Source organism: Dipodomys spectabilis, unplaced genomic scaffold (genome assembly GCF_019054845.1).
Source record: "Dipodomys spectabilis isolate Male_0828 unplaced genomic scaffold, ASM1905484v1 ptg000034l, whole genome shotgun sequence".
Taxonomy (NCBI): Eukaryota; Metazoa; Chordata; class Mammalia; order Rodentia; family Heteromyidae; genus Dipodomys; species Dipodomys spectabilis.
Genome location: NW_024870711.1, coordinates 7,071,533 through 7,096,319, shown reverse-complemented (window position 1 = coordinate 7,096,319; position 24,787 = coordinate 7,071,533). Strand labels below are relative to the sequence as shown.

Here is a 24,787-nt window from a genome sequence, read left to right as displayed (position 1 = left end):
ATTTTAAAATTAACCTGGTTGCATTTTTCTGGCATTGTTCTGAAATATTGACGACTAAGAGTATAGTACATGCAGGGTAAAACTCCCAGGGGTAATCCCTTTGAACAATTAACAGACAGCGTTACAAAATGAACACCAGGACACTGAGCATAATTCGGGAAAACAGGGCAAATTGGAGGTGAGGATGAATGGAAAAAGGGACAGAGGACAAACAGCCATCATACACATTATGCACAGGTCATAAAGGGAGCAGGAAACGTTACATGACTCTGAGGGGCAGGGGTTAGTTGGATGGGGTAGAATCATGGAAGAATCATCAAGAAGCACTGGACACAGAAGCGGACACGGTAACTTGTAACCATCAACTGCTTGAGGACTAAAGCAAACATATGGAGTCGGCTCAGAGGTAGAGTGCTTGCCTTACATGCATAAGGCTCTGGGTTTGAATCCTCACCACCACATAAGCAGAGAAAGCCAGAAGTGGTGCTGTAGATCAAGCAGTGGAGTACTAGCCTTGAGCTGAAGAGCTGAGGGACAGCGCCCAGGCCCAGAGTTCAGGCCCCACGACTGACAAAAAAAATAAAAACTAAAATAAAATAAAATACGGAGTCTGTTCTTCCAGTCCTGCAGCAATGTCTATAGGCAAGTACAGAATTATAATGATGTAGTTCCCTATTTGGTATTTGTGCTATTTCAAACAAAGATGTGACTAAAGTGTACCTTTGTTTAGTGCCTTCAGTGACAGAGGAAATTAGTAGTGGCTGTTTATTATTTATTTTTTTAAGGCTAATGATGTAAAAACCATACCTTTCTTCGAGGAAAGGAAAGGAGCTTAAAGCTCCAACAAGATTTAATGATATTTATGTGAAAAAAATCATTAGAGATATTTATTAAGGAAGATCTATGTTGCTCTGAAGAATAACTGTAACCTTTACGTCAACGCCAATGTGGAAAGAAAACATGCTTTCATACAAATTATGCTTTAGTACAACAGTCAGGGAGAAAATATAGGCCAAATAGATTACATATCTCATTACAAGACAAAGACCTGGGGTACTTTCTATTTCTTTCCTAGTAAGATTGAAAAGAATATGTAAATGCCAAACAGACACACTGCTATCTTCTTGGATAAGATGATATAAACATTTCTAATCTTAAAGTATAGCTAATTACTTTACCCTTCCTCCCTTCCACACTCCCTCCCCCCATTCCTTCTTTCCTTCCTCCTGGCTCCTTCTTCTCCCTCCTTCTCTCTTTCTTCTAGTCCTTAGGCTTGAACTCAGAGCCTAGGCACTGTTCTTGAGCTTCGTTTGCTCAAGTCTAGTGCTCTACCACTTGAGCCACAGCGTCACTTCTGGCTTTTTCTCAGTAGTTTATTGGAGATAAGAGTCTCATGGACTTTCCCACCCTGGTTGGCTTCAAAGTGAGATGCTCAAATCTCAGCATCCTGAGTAGCTAGGTGTGAGCTACCAGCACGGGGCTAATTACCCTAACTCATTGAGGAAATGTTTAATGAACACTTTTAGGGCACAAGACTCCACAGTGTCTACAGGTGTCCTGGGAGGAGCATAACAATGCTACTCTTTCTTCTGTGTATTACTCATTCACTTTCACAGTTCACTTCTGCTTGAAGCTGCCAAGGCCAAAATACTTTTCTTGGTCTCCTAATTTCTATTTCCCAGAGAATATGTTCACCAGCACTATTCTTTTTTTTTCCCTTCTATAGTCCCCATATATAACTAAAATTTAGTCTTTTTCCTTCTGATGTTAAAGAAAGAGTCTGACTATCAACCATTTGAAATGGTCCTGGTATTTTTGAAATGGTCAAATATTTTTTCTTTCTTAAATTGAAATTATTGAATCAGTCACTTTTGTGGAGATTAAAAATATGATTGAGAAGTACTGAGAAATACAAATACATGATTAAGGAGTAATCTATCACCCCTCAAAACTATTTAGCTCTACTGTTCTAAATTATTTGTTGTAAAAAGCTTCAGGCTGTATGATGGATAATTGTAAACTTCAAGAAGAAATAAACTCACTGAAAATAAATTCTACCACTTCAATATTCTTAGGTTAAAGAACCATACACAGGTTTCCAAAATTTGCCCAAGAGTCAATAAATATTGAATGTTACTTTATTAAGTAAAGTTGGGCCCACAGATTTTAATCAAACTCAAAGATAATATTAAATGTAGGACTTATAAGAAGACTGTTAATTATCCTCCAATATTTATCTTGTGTTTCTTACACATAGACATTTACTTGTGCATTTGATGCTCATATTGGCTTAGAAGAGTCTACAGTTTATATTCTTTTGTGCAGGAAAGAAAGACATCTCCTTCCTGTTAATTTCTGCTGACCTAATCCTAAGTAATACTGTATTTGTCAGCACACTTAAATATTGGCTGCTCTGGCTGACAAAATCTCATACATTTATAGAATTGACTGGGGTGAGCTCAAAGCTGTGAAAACTTGGATTTTACAGGTTGGGAAGGCTGTAAACATATAGCAAAATATTTGCTCAAATTGCCAATTATTGCTCGTTGGAAGCCAACTAAGTGCCAACTGACACATTTAATGTTAGAAGAAATGTTCTCAAACACCCGAAGAGCTGATGTGCACAAGATCCTTCTTGCTGTGGTCAGCAAAGTCTCTAAGACACAGATGAACTCAACCTAGAACTCGTCAGCTTGCGGTTGAGATTAATGGGAGAGGGCTTAGAAATGGAAGGTGTCTGCTTTAGTCAACAATCTAAAATAACGGGGAGTTCCCAATTTCTGTGCCTGAACAGGTTTTAAAAAAACTGTACCCTGATGGAAAAGTTTGATAATTGTGAGCCCTGGTTCCATGAAGTACTTTTCAGTATGTAAGATTGTAGTGCCAAGATGCTTTCTACTACTTTCAGAAAAGTCTTTCTAGAAGAAATGGAAAATTTTCTAAGATTTAGACGATCAATGATCATCCAAGGGTTATTCTTTCCCTGGGCTTCAAGGTAACTTACTAGAATATTGGAAGCAGAAATGAAGATAGAGGGGGTTTATCATGTTCTCTTGAAGGTCTCACCTCCATTAGGAAATGACAAACATAAGCGTGATTCGATATAAAAGCACAGTGACCAAGCCTCAAATTGCATCAAGACCAGATGGCTGGATGCAATCTCTTGCACATAGAAGTGTCTGACAAAAGAGATTAGTAGACTACAAGAATTCTTTTTAGGGCTGGGAAGGTGGCTAGGTGGTAGAGCGCTTGCCTTGCAAGCATGAGGTCCTGGGTTCGATTCCTCAGCACCACATAAGCAGAAAAAAAAAGCCGGAAGTGGTGCTGTGGCTCAAGTGGTAGAGCGCTAGCCTTGAGCTGAAGAGCTGAGGGACAGCGCCCAGGCCCAGAGTTCAAGCCCCACAACCGGACCCCCCCTCAAAAAAAGAATTCTTTTTAATTTAAAAGATTTTTAAGATCTTTGTTAGCATATATTTGTTGTTCAAGAGCGTAGTTGCCTTGCAACATTTCCCTGTACGCATGCATTGTATCCTGCTCAAACTCAGCCTCTCCGTCACACACTCTTACCACCTGCCTCCTTCTAAAGTTTAAATGGATTTTATTGTTCAGTTTTTATATGTATAAGCAAAGTAGCTTTCATAGTCTTCCTCATTTACCTCTCCATTAGCCTTCCTCCATCCTTCTGTAGAATAAATCAAGGTGTCCAACAACAGGTGAAAAACTTAAGAAAATGTGGCATATTATAACAAAGTAACAAAAAAGAACAAAATAATGTTATTTGCAGGAAAATAGTTGGAACTGGAAATCATCATGTTATGTGAGATAAATTTCAAGATCAAATGGCTTAGTCAATTTGTTTTTAAATATTTGTGTAAGCTAAACCTGTAGATAGATAGATAGGCAGACAGACAGACTGGCAAGAAAACCATAAACAGACTGCAGAAGTCTATGTACACCAGATGACAAACATTATCCTCAGTAACCCAAATCTGTGTCATCAGGAAAACAGCTAGGACCGCATGCAGTTCACAACAGGAAGACAGTGAATGCTCTCACATATGGCTGTATGGGGAATAGAAAAGGAGGGACCTCCCAGCCAGTTAAGCCCATGGGGTGTATGATTTCAGTCCTGAGAAGACTTGAAACTTGCTATGGACCTGTGTGTCTCTTCTACATATATTTTTCAAAAGAACAGACATTTAATCATCAGTCATTTCATTTATATTCCATGAATGACAAAGAATTACATCTCAATCTGATATCCAGGTAAACATAAAGTCAGAGGTAAACTCAGTTGGATGCAGACACTAATGAGATTGCAGATTGGCCTTACTGGAAGAAAAATGTTCTATTACATAAGAAGGAAGGAAGATTATAATGAATATTTCTATATATTAATGGCAGTAAATATGATTAGGATTTTTATTATCTGATTTAATAATTCTTAGTAATTAATCCTCTTATTTTAGCTGATCACATGTGTAGAAGAATTGCATTTCCTACCTCTGCCACTAGATTCTCAGTAAGTGCTTACTTGTAAGATACATGTGGAAAAGCATCTTACAGGAAGTTCTGAGAGCAAAGAGCTCCCTGTTTCTTTCTTTTAAAAAATGTTTTCTTACTACTATCCATGATGGACATGTCGAATCACAAGTTAAAGATAATGTGTTAAATTTGGCAAAGAAACAAGGTAGATTAGTGCAAATTACAGCTTGCAGATTGAATTTAGGCTGCCACATACTTTTGTAAATAAAGTTTTATTGGCACCCAACTAAATCATATTTTATGCATTGTTTGCGGCTGCTTCTTTGTTTATCATTGATTAGTTGCTTCATTCTTCTATGTAACTACTACTACTACTACTACTATTGTTATTGTTAGTATTAATAATAATTATTATTGTCCTGGGGCTTTAACTCAAGGCCTGGGTGCTGTTCCTCAGCTTTCTTGCTCAAGGATTGTGCTTTGAAACTTGAGTCACAGCTCCACTTCCGCTTTTTTTTTAAAGTGGTTTTTAAAAAATAGATTACTGGAGATAATAGTCTCATAGACTTTCCTGACTGGGCTGGCTTTGAACTACAATCCTCAGATCTCAGCCTCATGAGCAGCTATGACTCAGGTGAGAGACTCAACATAACTACTTTATTTTGTAATCATTCAATCATAACCATTATTTGTATTTCTTTAACAGTATACGAATTGAAATCCATGGAACTATACATTTAATTGTATGTAATCAATGAATTTTAATTTAAAAAGTGATTGAGAGCTAACCTTATTTCAGCCTTCCTCTCAAACTAGATAACTAGATAAAGTCTTGTCAGTATTCTCTTCATTAAATATGCATCGCCATCATTTCTTATATTGCTTGTTCATTTAGAGATAATTCTGCTTTGTTGACTGACAAACATGTATTTTCTTACTTGCCATCTGATGTTGTTAACCACACATCATTGTTCAGAGTTTCGTCATTTTTGAATGCTGCTTTTCTCCTCTTTTCTAATCATTACTTTCATTTAATGGAACCTCCTATTTTCTTTTTTCTTTCTTTCTTCCTTTTTTTTGTGGTTGATCATAGGGCTTGAACTCTGGGCCTGGGTGCTGTCCCTCAGCTCTTCAGCTCAAGGTTAGTGCTCTACCACTTGAGCCACAGCACCACTTCTGGTTTTCTGGTGCTTTATTGGAGATAAGAGTCTCACGGACTTTCCTGCCTGGGCTAGCCTTGAACCATGATCCTCAGCTCTCTGCCTCCTGAGTAGCTAGGATGACAGGTGTGAGCTACTGGTGCCAGGATTTTTTTTCTTTCTTTCTTGAAACATGGTCTCACTCTGAAATCTCATCATGAACCATATTGGTCTGAAACATGTCATCTTCCCATCTCAGCCTCCAGAGATGCTGGCACTGCAGCTAGTCACTTACTTCATGTGGAAGACTCTAGGGATTTTTATGATCAGAAACCCACAAATATCTCTTTTCCTCCTGACTTTTGATGCTCAAGTCACTGCTGAAGATTAATATTTCTCAAAGTATGAGGAGAGTGAAGTCAATGAGGTACAGCTTAATAGTTTCTCAAAGTAATGAATGCAAAATTACCATATTCCAAATAATTTTACCCTGAGGAACATACTGAAGAGAAAGAAAAAAAAAACATTTGTTCCTCAAAAGCCTCTGTATAAATGCTCTTATCAGCATCATTCTTACTAGCCCTAGGTGGAAATGTCCAATGGTCAATTAGCCGGTAAATGAAAAGCCATATAGCTATCTAAGGGAATGTTATGTGGCAAATGAAGAGGAATGAAGTATTGATATATAAATTGATTGAAGTTTGAAAACAGTATGCTACATATGCTAGCCAGTCTTAAAAGATAACCAAATATGTGATTCCATTTATATAAAACAGAACACATGCACACAATAACATCTCCTACATACAGAATGGGAGATTGGAAAGGGATAAAAACAGATTAGCAGTGGCCTAGGGCTGAGGGTAGGGACTGAGTCAGAATTGCTCTTGATTGATTTTAAAGAACTACTGGGGTAAGGAGAAAGAAAGACCTAGAATTTGACTGTGGTGTTGGTTATAAAATGCTCTCACTTTTCTAAAAAAATCACTGAATTGTAGGTTTTAAATGGTACCTATTATGACATGTAAAGAAAAATGTCAATAAAATGCGTTGAAAATGACACCAAAGGAACTCATCTGATGTCTTTTTTAAATTCATATTTCTGGATGCTATCTAGATTGCTGAATCGTTTTTTTTTAATGAGCTATGGATATAGCTTTTACTTTTGATCAACCACTTCAATCTTCCTCCCTGATCTAGAGAGATTCCTCATCCTCCACCCCGTCTGGTGATAATTCATCACCTAGCCTGCCACCAATAAGGATCCCATAAATTAGCTTTTCCCCCAAATCCTTCTAATCTAATATTTTCTCTTAGTAATTTCCCATCCACAGATGAACCGTCTGCGACTTGTTTCTGAATTCTCACTTGATCATGCTTGTGTCTGAAGCCAAGCCCAAATCACCTTTCCCTATTACGAAGTCTGCATGCTGTTTGCAATGATCCCCTTAGACCAAAGTGACAGTCCTGAATATAATCTCCTGTAGCATGCTTAGTAGGTAACATTGAGTGGTAACATTTCTCTACCACTCCTTACTCATGACAAAAAATGTTTATGTGCGGATTTGTTTTGGGCAGTTGGAAGCAATTTTAACTTAAATCAGGTAGAATAATCTGTTGAAATTAAGTATTGTCCTCCATGTTATTACTTGGCACATATTACATATTTAAGACAGGTACACAAATGACCAGAGTTTTAAAATGTGGCCAGGTTAATGAATCAAAGATAAAGTGAAATAAAATGAAACGCATGTACTCACAAAAATATTTACATCACTTGGATTTTCTATATTATTTCCATAGTCAGAATGTTATGTTCTTTTAGGTTAGTGATTTTCAAGTATTTAAAAATTTAAAGATCTATATATTTCCCTTATATTCATTCAAAGAAAGCAGAGGCCAATAAAAATGGCAGCATGTTCTAACTCATCCTAGAGAGCTTTTGTTATTTCAGGATATTTTTCTCTGAAAACTTCATGTAATTTTTACCTTAAATCTTAATATTTCTAATGAAACTCAGTTGTAAGACCAAGAAAATTGCAAAGGCATGTAGGATATCACAATCATTCTCATGATAATTAGTTCCAATCATAACTCTAATCACACTTTTCTTCTGGGAGCTATAAAATATAGTAGTCTGGGAACTCTTAGGTAGAAAAACAGTGTCTGCGACAAACACTATATTCAATTTCATCATACAATTCCATTCTTCTTCTTTGCCCTTTGTCATATGCACATAATTGGAAAACAGTAACAAAGACAATCCAATCAAAAGTCCTTTGAGAATTTGCTATTTAAAAAGATGTGTCTCCTTGTGTTCTTATATGGGAAAAGACCGCATTAAAATGCACATTTGCCATGGTATGGTAGATCAATCCTGTAATCCTAGATAATTAGGATGTGAAGGTACTGAGGATCATAGTTCCAGGATAGATTGAATAAAAAAAAAATCTCAAGGTTCTATCTGAATCAATGGTGGGGTACAGCAACATATACCTGCATTTCTTGCTAGAGGAGACATGGATGGTTACAGTGGCGTGTTTCTGTCATTCCAGTTATGATAGGAAGCACAAATAGGAGGATCACAGTTCAAGCCAGCATGAGCATAAATAATAAATAACATTCTAGGTTAACCAATCTAAATCAATCAACGGTCACTACTGGACAGACACTGCCATGATGCTCAGCTGCAGTATTGCCCATTTCTCATTCTGAAATTGCATAAATTGTTACTTGTTCAGAAAAAGTGCATTCTTGTCATTAACATTAAATTAGTATCTCAAAGAGATATCTATAACACAGAGACATTCCAACATTAATAGACTATGTTAAGCATCATAATTGTAGATGGTAGTTCATTTTCAGTGTGTTATTTTTAAAGGCAATACATCATTTATTTCAGCTCTACCTGGGCCATGGGCGGGCCAAGACCAGGAAAAGATTACTACTGGACCATGTTTCCTAACTGAATGTATCTGCCCTAGAGGTTGTATGTGGGCTAGCATTTGAAATGCCATCTCATTTCTAATAGTCCCTTGCTGTGAGTTAGGCCCCTGCACTTACCTATTACTGAATCCCAAGGTGATCCCTGAGAGGGGAACTAATGGAAATTGTAACTTACTGGAGGGATTTTTATGTCCGTGGCTTCTCAGTATACCCCATCAGTGATGCAGCAGAAAGAGCTATTGAGCAAGATTTGAAATAAAAGACTGGGGAACCTATTAAAGAAACTCATTAGAGAGAGGATTTAAGGTTTCTGATGGGTATGTGGGTAGTCGAGGGCAGGGTGGTCTGTGGTTCTATTAACAAGGGAGGACAGAGGGCTACGGATGGCATAGACCGTGTCTCCAATTGTTTTAGAAGTATGGCTCAGAAATTGTGCTTCTGGCAGCTCTGTGGAGTAATGCAGAGGGTGGGGAAGGTCAGGTAGACTATCTACCTGTCATCTAGACATTTCAGCTTGACCTCCACACGTGTGCCCAGAACTCATTGGTTGCTCCATCCACAGAGGCCTTCCTCCTTGTCTGCAATAATGAGTCTCTACTGTTCCCCAAACCACAGCCTGAGAGATCACTGAAAAAGGTGATTTACACAGGGGGCAGGGGAAGAGGGAAACACGAGGAAGTTGGTCTTTTTTTCTTGTCATTTCTTTTTTCTACTGAATATATGCTATATACTGTATGTATGTACGTTCTGCAGTTATGTACATGTATGCATGTATCTGGCTACCTCGTTTGAGTTTACTTTCCCCTGGAGTTCTACAGGAGAGCTACTGGATTTCCTAAACCTTGATTTAATTTATTGCACAAATGAGTGTGAGAAATGAGAGTTGAACCGCTTTTTTGTTTGTTTGAGGAGCAGGTTACATGATGATGATGATGATAATGATGATGATGATGGTGATGATGATGATGATGATGATGATGGTGATGATGATGATGATATATGCAAATTATGCCCTACCTTTCCTGTCTCTTCTTTCTTGGTTCCCCAAGAGACAGTCACTTTCTGCAGGAAGTGGAGGCCCGGTTGGCGGGGAGAGATCTTAGGGTTGTACTGCTGCAATGTGAGGAGCTCTTATCTGGGTTAATACTCAGAGCTGTGGGTTTTCAAAACTTCCAAATGGAGGAGTAGATGACTTTATTTTGATGTGGGTTGGGACTCGTGGCTTTAAGAAGAAAAAATACTTTTGAGTAGGGTGTATTTTTTGATGGATTTTGTTTGTTTAATTTCCTTAGGAGTCCTCCTTAGGCCATGAAAGAGAACCATGGAGTTAAAAGAAACTCAGAGGCCTTTATCAATGAATTGTACTGTTTGTGAATTTGTATAAATAATCACAAAGATGCACTTCTTACAGTAAAAGGCTAAACTGATGATATTTATATAATGAAAGAGGAAATATAAAAGTACATATTTGAAACAAAAGAGTGCACGCACGTGCGCACACACACACACACACACACACACACACACACACACACACACACACAGAGTGAATTATATTTCCCTGTTCCAACCTTCAGAGGTCCTATGTAAATGAGCTTTCAGGCTCCGCCCTCCCTTTCCTCCTCCTTCCCCTGCATACACCAGCTGCATGTGATATCACACTTACCGCTCCTTCACGGGCATGTTTCTTCTCCATCATTTCACAGTCTTTGCTGAAATGCCACCTTTTCACTGAAGGAAGACCCTAGACATCGTATTTTATTTGTTTGTTTGTTTGTTTAGTTATTTAGTCAGTTGTGGGGCTTGAACTCTATTTTTCAAGGCTAGTGCTCTACCACTTGAGCCACAGCACCACTTCCAGTTTTCTGAGTGATTTATTGGAGATATGATTCTCATGGACTTTCCTGCCTGGGCTGGCTTTGAACTGCGATCCTTAGATCTCAGCCTCCTGAGTAGCTAGGGTTACAGGTGTGTTCCACCAGCGCCCAGCTAGACATCTCATTTTAAATGAAAATCTTCAGTGATCCATTGCTGCCTCCCCACAATACACAACACTATCCTTTACTTCCATTCAGACAGCAAAAACCACTGGTCTGAACTGACAATAATCTGTGAGGGTGGATTTGTTTTCTATTTGTTCACTGTTTCAGCATGAGCAATGAGGTTGGGTTTTCAACAAATATTGAAATGAAATGAATGGAGTTTGATCCCTGCCTTGACCTTTTCGTTGTACATTAGTATGAAGGCTTTTCAGGCGCCGATGGCTCCCTAGCAATCCTACTCAGAGAGCTGAGATCTGAGGATCGCAAAGCTAAGCCCACTCAGGAATATCTATGAAACTCTTATTGCCAATTAACTACCAACACAAAAACAAAAACTAGAAGTGAGGCTGTGGCTCAAGTGGTAGAGTGCTAGCCTTGAGCACAAAAGCTCAAGGACAGCGCCCAGACCTTGAGTTCAAGGTCTAGGACTGGCAGCAGAAAAAAATAAAATAAAATAATTGATTTTATCTTAGAACCATGCAAAGTGATCAAACACAATCATGTTCTAATATAGGGACATCAATGCCTCTTATTTGTCTCCACAATAATTGTCCATTGAGTGGGGATTGGGTGGCCCAATCTGACAGTGCAAAACCAGAAAAGATGTGGACTGCTCTTCTGCATGTAATCACTAAATGTATCCATAGAGGATGCCTTGGAATTTATTCCATGAATAAATACATATTAAAGCCTATTATACATCAGACACGTTCAGCACGGATGATACAGCACACATACCAAATACCAATAGCTTTACTCTCTAGGTGCAGGCATTTCAGGGGGCATCCAACTGACAATTGAGATGGTGAGTAGGAAATGCAATGCTGGCAGGCAATGGAAGGCATCAGTGGGGGAGGAAGGAAAATGGAACAGGACCAGAAGACAAACGTTGTTGAGTTGGAAATGTGTCTGGAGTAAGAAGTGGAGGGAGCTGAGAGCTAGTTAAGTCCCTAGGAGCTAAGAACACACTAAGGAAAACCAGGAGGAAAAGGAGACAAGCAATAGAATGCCAGGTGCACAAATAATGGGAGTATCTGGAGGAAAAGAGTCAGAAGAAAGCAGATCGGCGCTACCCAGGACAGGAACAAGTGAAGTCCCATTTGGGGAGCTTTTCTGCCTGTAGCGACAGCTATTTTTCATATACACTTAACAACACGTGCTGAGCTGTACACGGAAATGTACATATGTTTAAACTGGGGGATTTTATCTTAGTGAAAAAATCAAAAGAAAACGGAAAATACAAAAGACAAAATGATAAAAATTAAAACCAAACGGGACAATAAGCCTGTAGAAGATATGGAGATTATAATTAGGAAACACACTCAAGAAATTTATGGTATTCTTTTATCCTTAACTTAAACCAGATAGCTGATTAGATTGTTATTTGATGTGTGAGATTGTCCTTGTCAATCTACGTGAGTCTCATTCAATCAGTTGGAACACCTTAAAAGCAAGAAGAAAAAATAAAATACCCAAAGCAAAGGTATTCCAATGTAGAAATTAGAGTAGATAATCACAGGAGTAATGTCAAATGATACCTTTACAAAAGACAAGAATCTGTGAGAGCAGAATCCATTAAGTTCTATGAGATTACACCTCACTTTTGATCTTATTATATTACCACAACTTAAACAATTAAGTTGTATGAAGAACCCTTTTGGGGTGTGAATGAACAGAAGTGGATCTCAGTCTTACAATAGAACAGTTCAATGGAAAGACAGAGCATCAAAGAATATCTGGAAGCAAAACGTAAGGATTTGGAAAAGCAGGCTTACAAGAAGATAAGAAGAAATGATTGACTATTATTTCAACTAGCAAGAAAGAAAATTGAACATCGATCTAATTACAGTCGGAGTTGAAGGACTTCAGTTGTCAAGGCAGTAAACATATTTGTTTTCTTGTGAAGGCATTTCTTATGAGACCCTTTCATGCCCAGCATAGAAAACTGGTGTAGCATTTAAGTGAGACATATGCAGAAATTTCTTTACTGCCAGGAAAAGATATACATACATCCAAGAGAAGCCAAAGATATTCTTTTCAGCTCTCCCTGTTGCTGTTTAATCTGGACAATTGTCTGGGAAAACCTGTCATAGCTCCATGACTTGAATCTCATGTTCCACTATTGAGTGCAGGCACATTGTAAAACATTCCAATATGCGTGGTTGACTCTCAGTCAGGTTATTGGGAAGGGATGCTTCACACTAAAGAGAAGTGAGAGACTATCACAGCACTTCATAAGGTGCATGGGGTTACCCGATTCTTAGAATTCTTACTACCTTCAAGTAAAGTTTCTGAGGCTTTCATTTATTTGCCAGTGGTAGCTTCTCATTGTGGACAATCAAATGCAAATTTGAAACTCTTTTGTTCCTGAAAATGTTCAGGTCAGCCAAAGCAATGAAGACAGATTATGTTTATATGTTCTTAGGCCTGTCCCCTCTCTCTGCTTGCCAAGTCCAAGGCCAAGTCTTTTCTCATCGCACATGTCTGTTCCTTATTCATCTCTATGCTTCCTATTCAACAATAGCTTTTCTAGCGCTTAGCCCTTTTTCTGTGTGTCTTATACACAAGGTTTCTAGAATTTATCAGAGTTGAGTTCTCAGCTATATCTGTTTATAGATCTTTAAAACACATTTATTGATTTCCTTGCAATTTCATACCCAGTCTGATGGAGATGTCACAAAGTTGTACTTGGAAATTTGGCCAAAATGGTGTGTGTATCATCCTTCAGCTTTGCTGTGGTTGCTTTCTGCTTGCGGGCCCCGGCTCTCCAGTTACTCACATTTCTTTGAATTTCTATTGGACGGTTAAATCCTGAAAGATCCATCTTTGAAACTCAGAAATGTAAATCTCCTTCAAGAAATATGGGAGCTTTTAATTGGAGTGAAGCAAAAAATAGCATATTCCCTTGTTATGGGCTGGCTTGCCTCCTCCAAAAAAGATGCATTGGCACCTCTGGGAAATGGGGCTCTTGTAGCTCCAAGGAGGAGGAGGAGATGATGATTAGGGTAGTCCTGTACTCGCAGCTGGTATCCTTGTCAGGAAAGGAAGATTTGGATACAAAGACTTAGGATGGATGATTGAAGATGGAAGCAATGCGTCCATCAACCAAGGATGGCTCACAACTACCAGCAGCTCCACGAGTCTACTGATTTTCCTCTGAGTTTGCAGCGAGAACATAGTCCTCCAAAACATTGCAAGAATAGATTTCTGTTGTCTTCAGCCACTTAGTTTGTGATGCTTTGTTGTGTCAGCCATAGAAAAACGAATGCAAACCTCCAAGAAGTTTGTTTACAATTCCATTTTCAGATCACTGAAAAGATACATCCTCTTACACATCACACCATTTGATAAAACATTTCTAGCTTTCTTTCTTTTGGCAGGCAGCCAAAAGAGCTAGAAAACAAATCTCCAAACAGTAGTCTTCCTTGGGTAGCAACTATAGATAGACAGGCTGGCTTTTCAGAAGCCGGGACGGTGATCCACAGTGAACTCTGCAAGAATCTAGAAATCTTGCATGGGTGGACTGGTCATCTCAGGGTTTCTGACAATTCATTTCGAAGCCTGGAAATAACCCACCTAATAGTTTTGATAGAGAGATCTACCAACAGCAATTTAATGGAGCTATCATCTATTTACATGCTGATCTATTTAGCTCCTTCATGCTCCAAGGCAGTGAGAAGTGAGAGGCTATTGTTATAAACCACATGTCTGTGTTTTGCATAGCATTGAGCCCTTACCCTCCACAGGACAGTGTTGGGAAGGTGGGGTCTTTGAGAGGTAATTGGGTTTACAGAGTGGAGGCCCCACAATGGAATTAGCATCATTTATGAGCAGATTCGAGGGTATGCGTGTTCTTTGTCTCCTTTTCCCTCTCCCTTTTTCCTTCCTGCTACCCTGTACAGTGTGAGGACAATAAGAAAACAGCTGCCTGTAAACCACTTAGACACTTGATGTGGGATTTCTAGCCCTCAGAGCTGTGACACTTACATTTCTGTGGTCTAAGCCACTCACTGTGGTGTTACGGGTGAGTCTACATTAATGTCTGCAGAGGGCTATGGATCTCCCTAACCTCCCTAATGTCTGGTGACATCTTCAGGCCAGCTCCCAATGTCCTTATCTCTCTTACCACTTCCTCCTGCCTCAAAAACTTCTTCCTCTTCTTCTCTCCATGTTCCTTAGGGCTCCCCTGTGAATACAACCAACTTGGTAGCTTTAAGAAAAAACTGAAACAAAAAAACAACTACAGCCTCTTTTCCTTTGATATAAAACCTTGGGATAATAAAACCTGCAAGCCTAATTAGTTTGAGAAACTTAAAAATCTATCTTCTCACAACCTCAATCCTGTATTTAAAGGTCCAGTGCCAAGTCCTTGGTCAATAGATACATACCATTCTCCAGTTTATTATTCTCTGGATTATTAGTACAGTTTTTGAGAAAAACTAAGTCAAAGCTCGACAAAATAAGCACCAAGAAATAGGTACTTGCAAGGATGGGGCCTGGGGAAGGGAGAGGGAATGAGGCCAAGGGGAGACCCCACCACCGACCAAAATTATGAAAGGGGAGATAGTGGTTGGAGAGGATGCAGTCAAGAAATCATTGTATCTACCACAATATAAGGGAAGGGGCGGGTTGAAAGGGGGTGAGATTTTTGAAGGGTTGATACAGGTCAAGATGCATTGTATTCATACGCTCCTTTGTTAAATAATCCCTCCCTTGTACAACTACTTAAAGGTAAGTTTAAAAAATAGTAATGAAGTTCTGGTTAAAGGAATTGCAGTTGAGAGACAGTGAATACAAATACCACAAAACTCTTTGGTAGCAGAAGCAACTGAAATGATGAATTTCTTTCTCATTCTCCAGATTCTTCAGCTACAACAAAGTACAGGAGTCTTTTGTGCTAAACATCTGAACAAGAGGGTTGGTAACAATAACTGAGCTCCACCCTGGGATTCCCACACACGGTGGTGGAAATCACTGAGCTTGCAGCTGCAAAGGAAGGTGTGCAACCAGGAATTCACTTCCAGGCAGACAGGATGCAGATGCATTAAGGGCTGCACAAAACAGAATAGAACCGCTTCACTTAGGCTTTCAGAGCACCGGGAATCCATTCTCTCTCTCTCTGTCTCTGTCTCTGTCTCTCTCTTTCTCTTTTAGAGACTAACAAAATAAGAGTACTTTTCAGTAATGCAAGAGTTGATAAGAAGCCTTTAGATGAACAATGGTCTGAAACGTTAAAAAAAAAAAAAAAAGACAGGCTTGAAAATGGAGCCTAGAAGCTGTTGAGAATGATTTGGGATAGCAAGACAGGAGGAGGGAGAATTACAAGGTCTATGTTGATCAAGGCCCATGTATGGATAAATGGACGTATTAACATTAGCCTCCTCTGAATAACTAACTGGATGCTGAACTGGAAATGCACTGAGTATGTAGTAGCTGCCAGAGTCAAACCCTGGGTTTCAGAGGACATGCTACATGACATTATTCATTAGAATATATTATATTGTCTTATTCATTAGAACATATTATATTGTCTTATTTTTAGTTATTTTTAAAAATAGCATTCTTCTTTCTCTTTCATGACAATTAACAGGACAAAATAAGATAAATTATGAAAGGATACATCCACTGAACACAGGACAAGCCAGCTGTGCACCATTCCAAAGCTTAGGTCTTTCTTAAGAATGTCTGCAGCACAGAGAGTGTGGAGTTATATGCATCTAAGCGCTAGGGCCTGGGTGCTACAGCCAAAGTTACAATTCACTTGCAGCTCACATTCTAATCGAGAACCCAGGGAGCAGTCCTGGAAGTCTCAGAGTGCGGTCCTGTGTGTATTCAGGCATTCATTAAATGTACGCTTATTAGCAAGGAAAAGCGATGCTGCGGACATACAAATGACTCTAAGCACAGCAAAGTCCTGGCTCAACTCTCTGACGGGCTGCAACTTGAATCCAGTGGTCTCTTGTAGCGGTGACTTTGATTAGTGCAATGCAGCATTTGTCGGAGCATTTGTCAGGCAAGAAGAAGCCTCTCTTATACTCAGATACCAGACACAAGGTGTGCAAGTAATTCCCACCTCCAGAGCCCATTCATAAGTGCAGAGTGGGCCTCTCTCGGTCATCAGATGATCTTCAGTCAAAGCTGGGTTGCCTCTGAAAGATATATGCCTACTATACTATTGAGGCCTCCTTTCTACCATTTATCTAACATTCTAATTAATTACCAATCTGTTTGATTTATGAAAGATGATGCAGTTTGACATGCAGTGAGTTGATTAGATGACTAAATTGCAGAAATGGCTAGAGTAGCCATTTTGGGGAAGGGTGTCAATTTCTGATCTAAAGCTGTGATCACCTCCTTACATGCGCCCAAGCTATAAGAAGGCAGCTGGTTATCCTGAATCTCAAGCTTTTCTAGACAGATGTGATCCCTCAAAAAGAATCGAAATCTGGATAAGGGGCTAAGGTTGACCCATGTCATCCTGTTGTTCAGTTTGTGAGTGACACAGAGCACATGAAATCCAGCATTTGCTCAGTATCCTGCATCTTAACCATAAAGACTGAGAATCTGAAATGGACCAGTGTTCCTTTGTGATGTGTAAGCACGCTGAGGATTCAGGAATGAGAATCGCATCCAAAACACATCAGGATCACTTGTTGACACACATCTGAAAGGCTAAGGGAAGAGCCAAACGGAGGTCAACAACCTCCTGACTGATATATTTGAAAACTCACATCTGTAAAGCAATCACAAGTACACCCCAAAGGCCTCCGATTCCATCAACTCGGCACCACAAGTGTGTGGCTACAGCTATTTATTTGCTCATCCATCTAGATCAAGAATGGACGGCAGCTGCCTTAGGGCTCCAGTGAGCTCACCCATGGCCAGCAAGATTCTGGTCAAGAGACTAGGAAAGAATGTCAACAACCATCTGACTGACAACGGTGATCAAGTCACTGTGCAGTCAGTGAGAATTCTTGGCTACAACGCTGGCACACTGAAGATGCTTTTGGAATAAGTGAGTTTGACTCTGAACAGTTTTCTTTTTTCCTTTCTTTTTGTCTTTCTCTGGCCAGTTCCATTCACACAGAAGACACCTCTTCTGACTTTCACTAGTCATCAAATATTTATTGAAAATTATGTAGTCTTAGGTTCCCACAAAGACTGTGGGTAACTTAAAGAGCTTAGGACTTGGAGACTTTGGTGTCTGTGTTTTCCCTAAGAAATGCCTGTGGGGGGAGGAGTCAGAGACAGGAAGCAGAGACAGATTCGGTGGCTCCCAAAGTCCTGTGAAGCTCCCTGGGGGGTCTGTTTCCTCTAGTCAATTTGGAATCAAATGTTTATCTTTCCTATTACAGAATTGGCTAATTCACTCATGAATATTTATCAGTCATCACTTACATTCCAGAAATATTTCCTAGGACCTTGGGGGATAAAGTAGGAAACAAGACAGACAAGAATAATTGCGCTTATGTAAGTCTACTCTCATGACTAAAAAGGACCAAGGAGCACATAGCACAGATCTATACAGATAGATACATATAGATACATGCATACAGAGTTACATACACATACGTACATACATACATGCCGATTTATAGAAACAAAGAGCTAGAGGGATATCAACAGGAATCTGTTCAGAGGCCAATACATGTACACATACATTAAAAGAATTTTAAACCAAAGCTTTTTCTAAGGTTGTGATTGACATTGCATGATTTTCCGTAAGAGGATAATTGAATGGGAAGGTATATAGAACTAAACGACTCACCTAGCACTTTCATAAAAAATGGCTGCATATTACATTTGCAATAAAAATATTTTTTTTGGCAACATGCATTTCTCTAGCAAGGAATTAGACCAGATCACTGATATCCCACATTCTTTTTACAATGAATAGAATTTACCAGGAACTTTCTTTATTAACCATTTCCTTACTTAATAACCAAGATATTAGGGACAACATGACTTCTGGTTTAAGGTGACTCTTGGGTTCTTCAGTGACTCCTATTAATCCCTGGCTCTTGGCATTCACACTAAGGGGTGATCCCTTCTTTGAGGTAGGGGCTAGATGTAGCGAGTCACTGTTATGTTCTCTTCACTCTCCATCCCCTCCTATTTTCCCTCCTTTACCCTCCAGTCTCTCACCATCAACAGAAGATTCTTGTGCCTGCCCAAAACAGAGGCTTTGCAGAAATAGATCACCTGGAGGAGAAATGAGGAATCCAGACAGTAGCCAGCCCAATGTCAGTAGGGCATTTCAGTCCATTTCTATCTCTATAGAAAAAGACCTGAGATACTTATGTAGAAGGGAAGAGGTTGACTTTGGCTCACAATTTCAGAATTCCCAGACCACATCCAGGCAGAATGATAACTTTCAGGCCTTTATGGGTGTAGGTGTGGGAGTATTGAGATGGTTCTAGATAGCAGTAGTGAAGAGCCTGTGATGGAAGACACCGTCCATCTCATGGGATAGGGAAGCAAAGAGGACAAAGCAGTGGCCAGAGCCCCACAGTCCTCCTTGGACATACCACAGTGCCTGAGCACTGTTCACAGGGCTCCATCTCTTAATCATTCACCCCTACCACCGCCCTGTTCACCAAATCTTTAACACGTTGGCCTTCTGGAACATTTGATGCCCAGTCTAGGGCTGGACAGGTGAGAAGTATCACCTCTAATTCCATCAAGTCTCCAACAACATAACCATAGCCAGCATACTGTGTGCAACCTTACAAGAGACCTGGAGTTGAAGTCATGGAATAGAAGTTTGCTAATTTTAAGCAACTGAAGTTTGGGATAATTCATTTTTACAAAAGAATGAGATCAATATAGAGTCCAAGGAACTGAGTCTTTTGGGCAGAATTATAAGAACAAAGGAATTCAAAACTTTCATACCATAGAGTGCTAAGCCTTGAACTGATAGATGAATATTAGAACATCATATTGATATCATTAGAATGAAGAAACAAAACTTGTAGCAAAATCACACTTTACTTGCTTGTTTGATATACTGAGTTTGTTATATTTAAGTATGTGATCATACTCAAATTACCCAGAAATTTTCTTTTCTCTTTTTTCTTATTATTAGTAATAGTATTTTTGTCAGTTGTGAGGCTTGAACTTGGGGCCTGGGTGCTGTCCCTGAACTCTTTTGCTCAAGGCTAGTGCTCTATCACTTTGGCCCAAAGTGGTAGAACACTAGCAATGAGCAAAAGCACAGCACTATTTCTAGTTTTTGAGTGGTTAATTGGAGATAAGAGTCTCACAGGGACTTTTCTGCCTGGCTTTGATCTGTGATCTCAGATTTCAGCCTCCCCAGTAGCTAGGATTAGAGGTGTGAGCTACCGGTGACCAGCTCACAAGTTTTTTTTTTTTAAAGAAGAATTTTAGTTAGCCAATAAGCAATGACGTTCTTACCTCCAAAGAAGTACTTCTCCCCCGTTTTCACTTGCAGAGGACTATTTGTTCTGACAGCCGATGCTTCATCGCCATCGATGGTGAGAACAGCGAAGTTTTCCTTGGCAAGGAAGCGAACCTCATGCCATTGCCCGTCGTTCAACGCAGACCCTGGTGGACACAAAACAGAAGTCAGCATCTTTTCTTATAATGGTTCCGTGAGCTGCAATTCAAATAACGTTATCCGTTGACAAACCAGAAGTATATTACATTTATGGAATACAAAGGGATGTTTGGATATATGCATATAAGGTAGAAGAATTAGATCGGATTAAATATCATCGACTTGGCTGAGACACTGGAAATGTACCCTTGGCTATTGTGGGCTATAGAACATATTAATTGCTACTGATTACAGCCACCTAGGGCGTTCCTGATGAGGTGGGACAAAGTTTTCACTAGTCAAGGGGAATGTATGTGGGGTTTTTTGGTGTGATTTCAGGGCTCCAACCCAGTCCTCACACTGGCCTGGCTTGCCTGATTGCCTGGGCCTCTAACAGTTGAGCTATGCTTCCAGCTTTTTGATGGTTAACTGGAGATGGAGTCTTAGAGTTTTCTGCCCAGGCTGGCTTACATCTCAGGCCCTGTCTTCCACATCCCATTCCACTGAACAGCTAGGATGACAGACAGGAGTAATTACTAGCACTTGACAATGAACACAAACTTTAATATCAACGGAGTTTGTGGTTTGGAAGAAGTAAATTTTTTTCATCAAGGAAACTTGCAGCATATCTTATAACTTGTGCTATCTGATGGTTCTTTCATATCATAGCTGGCTCTGTCTTCCATGGGACTGAATAGAGCATAATATAGCCCAACCAGAAAGGAAAAGTTAGAATGACATTGGGGTATTTGGGAAAAAGAATGCTTGAATGAAATCATTTGAGAGGTCATGATGAACTACGCTAAAAACCTATTTTCTGGTTAGATTTCCTAGATCCCACTCTGAGATAAGAATACATTTTAATAGTCTTTAATGTAATGTCTTTCTTGATTGGTAAAACATTATTATTACTATTATTAGTAATAACATATTATAGTAATATTATTATAATATTATAACATAATATAAATTATATTATTATATTATATATAATTTATATTACATAGTATTATTATAGTGTTACAATAATACTATATAATATTATAATATATAATATACTAATATAATACTATTATTAGTATTTGGAGAGTCTAGGTCTAGTTACTTTCAGGACTCATATTTGGAAAGTACAGCTTCCAGAAATTAACTATTACCAAAAACGTGAGAATATGTATAGTCATATATGCTTATTAGCACATTTATGATCATGGGAAACGATATTGCAATGTTCTGATCATTTATCACTATAAGAAAGTAGGTTATCGATCTTGCTAGCTATGTCCTTTGCCATGCAGAAGCTCTGCATTTCATTTAATCCCAATTGTCCAGCCTTTCTTTGATTTGTTGTGTTTCTGAGTCTCTTTTGAGAAAATTTTGGCCTGTGCCAAGGAGACCTAGATCTATTCCATCCTGTAATGTTTTCAGGGTGTCTGCTTTGACTCCGAGGTCTTTGATCCATTTGGAGTTGATTCTGGCGCAGGGTGATATATAAGGATCTAGCTTTAGTTTTCTACAAGTGATTAACCAGTTTTTCCAGCACCATTTACTGAAGAGGCTCTTTCTTCCATTCTATTTTATTATCTCCCTTATCAAAGATTAGATGGCTATAGGTCTGTGGGAGAAGATCTTCACTAGTCATTCAATGGAAAAGGGCTTCATATCTAAAATATACCAGGGACTCAAAAAATTAAATTCCCCAACAACAAATCTTCAAGAAAACAACTGCCCAATAAATAAGTAGGCTAAAGACTTAAAGAGAAACTTCTCTGAAGAGGAAAGAAGGATGGCCAATAGACATATGCAGAAATGCTCAACCTCCCTAGCCATAAAAGAAATGCAAATCAAAACAACATTGAGATACCACCTCACCCCAGTTAGAATGGCTATAATTAAGAACTCTAATAACAACAGATGCTGGAGGGGATGTGGACAGAAGGGAACCCTACTGCATTGTTGGTGGGAGTGTAAACTTGTTCAACCACTTTGGAAAGCAGTATGGAGGTTCCTCAAAAGACTCCACATAGAGCCCCCCTATGACCCAGCAATCTCACTTTTGGGCATTTACCCAAATGATCATAAACAAGACCATACTAAAGCTACCAGCACAATTATGTTTATTGCAGCATTATTTACCATAGCTAAGATATGGAAAGAATTTAGGAAATACTAAAATAGAGAGAATTCCAAGAGAGCCACAGTGACCTTGATTTGACTTTGCTAAACCTAGGCTGTGGTAAAGGTCAAAATGGGTTTATTCCAGTCTCTTCCAGACTGCAAATGCGAGTTTCGATCAAGAACCGGTAGATGGAAGTACCTTGAGGCTACATGTCAGTTCCACAAAAGACAGAATTAGCATGTAAAAACATTTAGAATGAAACTGGAGTGAAGGAGTGAACAGAAAGAATGTCAACTCCTAAATACTTCCACCAGCAGTCTACAAAGCATACTTGCTGGACTGTATCCAGCTTTGAGTCACTCATTTTAGCATGAACTGGGAAGTAAAAATGGCTTTTACATTACTAAATGATGGAAAAGATGTGAACCATTTGATTTTGGTTCCCGGGTATTTATCTACATTTATCTTGAGTTGGGGGAGGGAAGGGAACAACAGAATGGTGAGAGAAAGGGTGAAGCAATGCACCAGCGATATTCACAAGACAATATGCTAGAAATGACCTGGGGGGTGGGGAGTGTGGGGAGGAGGAAAAATAGGAGAAAAATGAAGGAAGGGGTAACAAGTTTGACGGGAAATGCACTTATTACGTTACTTAGTAACTGAAACCCTCTGTATATCACCTTGACAAAAAATACGAAAAAAAGAAGAGACAGGGAATACTATTCAGTGAAAGGTAAACGTGTCCATAGAAAGTTTTATGGAAACAGTGAAGCTCACTTGTCTGCTGTCCTCTCTACAACACTTTCAATAGTTTAACTAGGAGACCCCATGGTAACAAGAGGCTGGAACAGGACTAGGAGGTTCTTTTCAGAACAAAAGCATTAACAAATGATTGGCACACTATGAAACAAAGTACTAGTACAAAATAGTTTAGCCTGTGGTAGCTTAGAAGCTATTTATGTACTCATATTTATACAAATCATTTCTCCTAGGGTATTTCTTTACGGCTTTCAATTTTTAATGTACAGTGTTGAACACAGATTTTGTTTATTGATTGATTTGTTTATTTTATTATCCTTAAAGAAGTTGTAACAAAGCAGTTTGTGAACACCATGCATCTCAACCAGTGCCACGTCTCTCAACATTCTCGCCCATTGCTCCCCTACCCGCCCTTTCCCTTACTCTTCTTAATTTTGTATGAAATGCAAATTTGACAGCATTCTACCCCTCTTCTCCCCTTCACTGTTTTAATGAAGGACAATACAAATTATTCTAGAGTAGTTCATACGAGGTAATCCTCAAATTATAAAATAGATCATACGCGGATTTATTTTTATGTAATACTTATTTTTTTCTATACACCCAGAGAGAGAGAGAGAGGCAGGGAGAGAAGTACTAGTGTAAAAGTGTGCAGATATTGGATCTAAGACGTTCCTTTTTCTCACATGTTCATGAGCCTCCATTGGTTGTACACGGACGATTCGTGTTGACACGTGTCTAATGTGCCTACAATGTGCCTTGATCAGCATCACCGCCCATAGCACTCTTCTCCTCTCCTCATTGGCCCTTCCCAAACCAGCCCAACAAGCATCACACATGCAGGTGGATTATTTTGTCTTGATTTCCCTTCCTTCACCCTCTCCGTTTGTCCTCTCCACTCCCCTTAGGACCTTTCCACCCCCAGCAGGAGCAGTTTCAACATTTCTGTCATTGTAACTGTATGTCAGTGCTTCAGAGAGACTGCATCATAGTCTTCCACACATGCTCACACAGTACTTTAACCGGAGTGACCCCCGGCCCACTCGCGTTTCCCAACCCCGTTACTCTGCTGTTCAACTGATTTCAGCAAATTTCATTGCGCCATATGGTCTGGAGTATGTCAACCCTCACTAACTGGTTTCTTTGCTTCTGTTGTTTCTACTTAGAGTCTATTCTCCCTATAAATGTAGTGTTATCCTATTTTTAAAAACACGCAATTAGGATCTCAGCATTTCCCTTTCAACAGCTTTCCGTTGCTTCTCAACTCCCTATCAGCACTAGCTAAAGGCACCAAGGTGAGTGAGTGGCGTCCTGAAAGCCATCTGGCCCACCTTCTGCGAATTGTCCATGTGGTTTTGTTCTCTCAATTCAGGTCTCTGTATAAATGTCATTTGATCAGAGAAGCCGTTCCTAACCACCTCATGCGAAATAGCCTTTTCCTCTTACCATACTCCCTCTATGCCTTTGTTTTTTTCTCATAGAAACTCTCATTTACCAAATTAACTGGTGTTCACTGCTTACTTTAGTTGCTTATGCTTTCTCTTGTACCATAGGGGATAAGCTTGCTGAGGTCAGAAATGTTGTCTGCCCCAAACCCTCACATTGCAGACAATGCCTGGTATATAGTGTGTGTGAAAAGGTGAACGAGTCCAAGCAAGGGCTATGCAGAGGGAAGCTGGCATTTTTCTGAGTGTCAGGGATGGCCAGGTGGAGGGTAGAATACCACGGCAGTTTGGAAGAACAG

At 39.4% G+C, this 24,787-nt stretch overlaps 1 protein-coding gene across 1 annotated transcript in view; it reads right to left on the bottom strand.

The window, feature by feature from the left end:
• Cntnap2 (contactin associated protein 2) overlaps nt 1-24,787 on the bottom strand; it is a 1,675,080-nt gene that overhangs the window by 803,544 nt on the left and 846,749 nt on the right. The window contains exon 9 of the mRNA XM_042677312.1: nt 20,027-20,176. Within this exon, the coding sequence (XP_042533246.1) occupies nt 20,027-20,176 (150 nt within the window). The remainder of the gene's footprint in view (nt 1-20,026; nt 20,177-24,787) is intronic.